Raw genomic sequence first — 6463 nt, forward strand, 5'->3', positions numbered from 1 at the left:
TTACCACGTTCGCCTGCGTTGACACATGGGTGTCAGATGGCGGTTCTCACTTCAAGAATGAAGTGATCGAGAAGGTGCGGAAGTTGGTGGGTGCCCACCATCACATCACGACAGCCTACAGTTCTTGGGCGAACGGGACTGTAGAAGTAGTCAACAGTGTCGCGCGCCGTGAAGGCGCTGCTCAGCGAAATGAAGTTGAACACAGACGAATGGTCGCATGTGTTGCCCTCAACCATCAGCCGGCGGACCGGCTGGGAGGAATTGCGCCTGTGACAGCGTTTACCGGCCTGCTAACCAAGACCCCGCTGGCAGGATTTGTCCACCCGACGTCCAAGGAAGTTTACGTCGCGGACTGGCTTGGCGCCGACCATCAGAAACATGTGACGGACCTCCTAGTGGCGCTTGAAGAAATGCACGGCAACGTGGCGGTGCGAAGCGACAAGTTGCGTCAGCAAGCGCGTGGACGCCGCGACTTAAAATCCCAAGTCAAGTTTGCGGGTTTTTCGGTCGGCGATTTTGTGCTTGTCGGATCGGTCGTCAACCGTTCAACAAAATCGGACCCTGCCAAGTGACCAGAGTCATCACATACCAGGTGATAGAGACTCAGCAGCTGGTGCCACCGTATGAAGTCACGGTCCATCATGCGTGCCGACTGAAGATGTACCACGAAGGTGGTAGAGAGGTGACCGAAGACTTCGAGGCGCAGATCGCGTTTGGCGATGGCGGATTTCATGTGGAGCTCCTCAACGAAGCGCGATGCATGGATGGCCAACATCAAGTTTTGGTGAAGTGGCTCGGACTCGACGATGAAGAATCGTCCTGGGAACCTGCGGTGAATATGCTGGACGACATTCCAGTCGTATTTCGCAAGTGGGCGGCAGTCAACAAGGAAGACCCTACCGTGGCCGCCCTCATCAAGACACTTGACTTTCCGTAGGAGGGGAAGTGTTCTGAAGCGTGCAGAGAAATTGGGTCGCGCGTTAGTTTGACCCATTGCAAACACACACACACTCTGTGTGGCAGTGTCAAAGGTTCGGATGCCTTAGTGGAGGTACGGAGTACTTTAGTGAATAGTCGCCTCGTGGCGTGTTTCACCTCACTAATATCAGTGTTATATTTGCTACCTTGACGAAGGTCCTAAGGCCGAAAGCCAAGAAGACATGAGTCTAGTTGTTGTTGAATTATAGGACTAGTCGGTGACACACGAAGTGCCCAGCCAGTGTATAATAGTGACCACGATATAGATGTATCAAGCGAGTCAAAATGTGGACGAAAGTCTTTTAGTATTTTCGAAAGTATTTTTGGAATTATACTTGAAGTGTTGGTGGACTGTTGTAGTACCGAAAACGAGACATGTTTTTGTTGTTCAAGAGGTGTCGTTAATCTAGGCAATGATGCTGATTGAATCTCATTTAATCTAGGCAATGATGCCGATTGAAGTTCATTTTATCTAGGTGTAGATAATCGAGGCATTGATGCCGATTTGTTGTCACGAGATGTCGTAATTTTTGGCAAACGTGCATGAAGACTGAAATAACGAGTCTGGTCATGTTGACGAGAAGCGTCGCTGCGATTTACGCTACGCCTACGACTACGATGGTCGTTTCCTCCGATATTTTCTCCGGGGGCACCTTGGTGGTGGGTGTCGCGACTGCGGCTTCGCCGGTCATCTTGGACGGGGTACAGCTCTGGAGGAGCCAAACAATGATAATCATAATTGAAGAAATCATCGGGCCGATCGCGCGAGTGGTTGCGATCGCGGTGGTGGCGAAACGGACTTTGGTCACGTTGATCGCGTCGGTCCGAAGACGCGACTCTTTGTAGGCCGCCTTGGTCGTAGCCGCGGTTGGAATAACCGCCGTGATCGTAACCACGTTGGGAGCGGCCGCCATGGGCTACAGTGATCGAAATAAAGATATGACCGCCAGGATTTTCTAATGAAGAAGTCCAGTAACGACGTTCGACGATTGAGGAACTACTTCAATAGCAATAGACACCTGTAATGAGCGTATTCGTTGTCCTACTGGGGCAGTTATAACGGCTTTCTGTGCATCCACAACCCAAGACACAAAAATTGACGAAGAAATAATGATATGACACATTCAGCAAATCGAGTCTTTAGTACTTAATTTTGCGACCTTTGCTCGCAACAACTAAGTCGCATCGCTTTGGCATCCCAGCCACGAGATGTCGATCTCATCCCAAACTTGGCGCACACAGGCGATGAGGTCGGCCTTCTTCGAAAACTGACGCCGGCCGTTGTCGTAAACCTTCCGGGACATGATTCCCCACAGGTTTTCGATTGGATTCAAGTCAGGTGCCTTGGCCGGCCACTGAATGACATCCACGGCAACTTCGGGCTCCTTGAACTACTCCAAAACGGCGCCCGCCGTGTGGATAGACGCATTGTTTTGTTGAAACTGGTAGACATTTTGATGCTTCCAGTGGGCGTAGGGCAGCATGAAGTCGGAAATCGTACCAATGTATGATTCCTTGTTCTGCTTGCCCTCCAGAAAGGCCAGCTCTGCCTTGCCGCGGCTGCTAAACCCCCCCAAACCATGACGCCGCCACCCCCATATTGGCGCTTCGAAAAGTGTTCGCGGTGGCCAGTCAGGTCAACCCAGTAGAAGCTAAACCCGTCTGGCTCGTCCAGGTTCCACTTCTTTTCGTCGGACCAGAAGATGTCTTCGAACTTGCGGCCCCATTCCCGCGCATCCTTGGCCCACTTGACACGGGCGTTTTGGTGTGCCGGTGTCATCATTGGCGCGGCAAGTCGCTTCTTGTACTTGAGCTTCCCGCACTTGTTGAGTATTTGGCACACACGACGTTCGCCTACATGAAGCGAATGCCGCTCCACGAGCTCGGAAGCCGTGTACTTGCCTGTACGGGCAGCTCGGATTAGTCGGCGGTGCAGGGTCGGGCTGACGGTGGAAGGTCTTCCTGGCGACCGAGCGATGCCGTACGTCGACGGACTGCGAAGGAACCCTTGGATACATCCACGCGAGCGGTCGAGCTCGTTGGCGATGTAGCGCGCCTTGTGGCCTTCGCGTTGGAGGACCAGGACCTCCAACTTCTCGTCGTCCGAGAGAAGGTCTCCTCTGGGCATGGCTATGGCGTCTAAGGAGTATATCTGCGTGAGTGTGATGTGTGAGTACACTATCGATGCCATTTGCCTTACAATCAAGTGCTTGTTGCGGGTGAAAATGCGAAATGTATCAGACGGTCATATCAATATTTCTCGCGGGTTTTTGATCTCCCGCCAATTGCTCGAGTGACAGACCTCGGATTGTCAAATCGCAATGACCGCTGGGTTGCAACCATGTTGCCTTTTGATTGGCCAAGTTTGGAGGCCGTTTCGGCCAATGGAAGCGAAGAAATTGCAGAAACCAATGGGTGTCATATCTTTATTTCGATCACTTGTAGGCCTTGTTGGAGTGCGTTGAGAAACGCACCAACATCAACTTGGTGATGGGCGGATCGACCGCCACGACCGCCGCGTGGGCGATTGGTGGGTCTTGGGAATGCCCACTACCCTGGCCGTGTTGGTTTCGTCGACCACCCCCGTGCGGTGGGAGTTGCCCTGGTGGGGTCGCCACTCATCCGGGTGGAAAGACAAAATTGCGTCGCACCGCGTTTTGGTGGAATGCACGAGAAGCTTCGTGCAATCTATCGTGCGGTGACCTGCATGTGCGCAGTAGTCACAATAGCCGTGATCTTCGCGAGGCATGTCGCGCTGCGAGCGCCATGGACTGAGGCCGGTCGTTTGACCGTAGCCATCATAGCTCGAGAGGCGTAAAGCGCTCGATCGAGTGGTTTCGGGCGTTTGTCCCGAACCATGAACCGGAACGGCATGAGCCGTCGGTTTGGGACCCAAGAAATCAGGGTATTTCTCGGTCAACTCGTGCCAGTGCTGCGGCAAGAGTTCCCGCAGCTGGGTGTATGGGATGCTCGGTCGAGCACCGCGCCATACTTGCACATCGTGTGCAATGCAATCAGGCAGCGCGGACAGCAACACCGATGCGAGGTGGCTGTCGCTGAGAGTCGTGCTCTCGCGTTTTTCGACGTCCTTTCGAAGCTTGTCGAAAGTGGCCAGGCTGCCGTCAAGCGAGCAATATCGCTCGAACTTGATGCCGTGGAACTTGGTGTAGACGTCCACGGCGGACGCAAACTTCTTCTCTTCGCTGCAGAACTTGCCGCGGAGCCACTCGATGATGCAGTGGACGCATTGACGAAGGTTTGCGGCCGCGCACTACCTCCGACAGCGACGCGAAGACCAACGCGATGGATCGTTCAACATCCGCGTGTTCAAATTTCAGGAGGTGCTCTAGCGCGGCTTTGGCCGCGCGAGCTTCGAGGAACTTGGCTGAACGATGTTCGGCCAGGTATTCCATGATAGGATCGATGAGCTTGGGCGCTACGTCAACAAGGACTGGTGGCTCCGATGACGGTCGAAGGACTGCGTCGTCGATGTGCCGACGCAATTTCTTGGTGTCGCCATCGAGGACACGAAATGCACGTGTCAGGCCCTTGATGGACCACTTGGCTTCGACGCCAGTGTATTGCGTCACCTGAGTGGTCATGCCTTCTCCTTGGAGGACGATCGTGGTCAACTCAAAGTGCTACTCGTCAAAGTTGTCGAGTCCACGCAGGTGGTGGACGACAGAGAGGGTTGGGCGGGTTGCCGCAGCAGAGGTGCGGTGGAGCTCATAACCAGTGGTAAGGTGCAAAAACCAGGGGGAACACTGGGTGGTTGCGGGTGAAACGGAAAGTGAGTTAGCTTAGCTACCAGTGAGAACAACTGGCTCTAAAGGCTCGATGGACTAGCTAATGGCTAGCTAATCAGGACACGGCATCCTAATGATGTACCGTGGATATGGCTGGCTATCTACTATCTGAGGAAAAGCCTCTAAAAGGCACAAAAACCTCCTACTAGCTGCAGCCAATGCTGCTACCTGAGGCTTCAGGGCAGTGGTGATGTTCATGACAGAACAGGGTGTTCTGACTGTTAAGGCCAAACACGGTCAAGACATTTCGACCTCGGCGGCCAGCAGGGCAGACGCTGGTCCGGCTGCTTTATGGCGATGTAAATGTATCGTTTGAAAAGCTTGGCGATTACTTCGCCAAGATTGTTCAACACAATCCTGGTACGCATGCAAAAATCGACAAGAAAGGAAGCCATTTCTACCGCAGCATATTGATTCCCCAATTTTGCATTCGTGAGGCAAAATTGTGTCAAGACGCAATCGCGCTTGATGGTAAAATATACTCGTATAGTCATCTGAAACCAACTCTACAACAGGCACATACCTTAAGGACGTCGTGAACACGAACGGCATGCTGCTACTCGCTACGACAAAGGATCCAAACAATAAACCCTTAATCCTTGGTAATAGTAGAATTGATCACCTGACTAGTATTCATGACTTGCACAATCTGACATATAGTTATCGCCATTGTCCCACCTGAAGACGGGTCAAACTGGACGTGCTTCCTGAATCATTTAAAAGACGCTGGCGCTTTGGACAGCCATCCCGCTCTTTTATCTGACAGATAAAAAGGATGAAATAATACACACATTTTTTCTCAGTCAAACGTATAGGGCTCATAAACGCTTGCAACACTGTCTTTCCGCAAAGTTCGCATAGTTTTTGCATGCGGCACATCGTCGCCAACATCAAAGGGACAAAGGGACTCTGGCTTACTGCTGATGACGAAAGTCTGGCGTACCGAATGGCCCGCTCGGATTCGCCCGACACCTTCTATTGCATTGGCAAGAAATTGTCGGAACTCACAGTCCCCGACAGCATCGAGTGATTTCGACAAATTCATATAGACTTCGAGAGATATACAATTAGCGAGTAGAACTATACTTTCGAAACTTTATTGCAAGGTACAAATTTATTTTAAGAGTATTTATATGCATGAAGGTTTAGCATGTTAACTAGAGTACTCACAGTCGCTATCATCAGTGGCGCCACTACTTTGTGCTGATGAATCCTCATCCGATTCAAAAGCATCAATTTCCACAAGATGGTCGTAAAGCTTTTGCAGCTTTACCTCGGAAGCTTTGATGCAGCCTTGAATAGAACTGGGCTTCAGGTCGTCAAATGCTTCTTCAAGGCGCGCCTTGACCTCAGACAAGCCGGTTCCATCAGCGTAGCGCCGCCCGACTTGGCCTTTCACAATAACCAACTCGATTGGCTGCAAATCCGAGTGATGGGGCGGGGTAAAGACAACTCGGTGTCCCTTCAACGCTGCCATTTGGTTGATTTGGGGCTCGACTTTTTGTTGAATGTACTCCGACAGCTTTTGCCACAAGGCGCTCTTGAATTCCTTTTTCCTCGAAGGGGATGCCGTAGGCAACGCACGCTTCTTGGAGGGTTCGCTTGCACTGGCGACTGTTTGGTGTTCCTCGAGGGCGTCCCTTGTGGTACTTCGCGTTGTCCATAACGATGTACGCACC

General features: G+C 52.0%; 2 protein-coding genes across 2 annotated transcripts; one reads left to right on the forward strand and one right to left on the reverse strand.

Moving 5' to 3' along the window:
* Window positions 1-658: 658 nt before the first annotated feature.
* H257_01790 (hypothetical protein) lies at window positions 659-937 on the forward strand (the record flags this gene model as incomplete). The annotated part of the gene is made up of 1 exon (XM_009825162.1): window positions 659-937. The coding sequence occupies one exon, from the start codon at window positions 659-661 to the stop codon at window positions 935-937; it is 279 nt and encodes a 92-aa protein (XP_009823464.1).
* A 5000-nt stretch (window positions 938-5937) lies between these two features.
* H257_01791 (hypothetical protein) lies at window positions 5938-6448 on the reverse strand (the record flags this gene model as incomplete). Its single annotated transcript, XM_009825163.1, has 2 exons — window positions 5938-6246; window positions 6299-6448. 2 exons carry the CDS (start codon window positions 6446-6448, stop codon window positions 5938-5940), a joined length of 459 nt encoding a protein of 152 aa, XP_009823465.1.
* Between the last annotated feature and the right edge of the window lie 15 nt (window positions 6449-6463).

Source organism: Aphanomyces astaci (genome assembly GCF_000520075.1).
Source record: "Aphanomyces astaci strain APO3 unplaced genomic scaffold supercont1.3, whole genome shotgun sequence".
NCBI lineage: Eukaryota > Oomycota > Saprolegniomycetes > Saprolegniales > Verrucalvaceae > Aphanomyces > Aphanomyces astaci.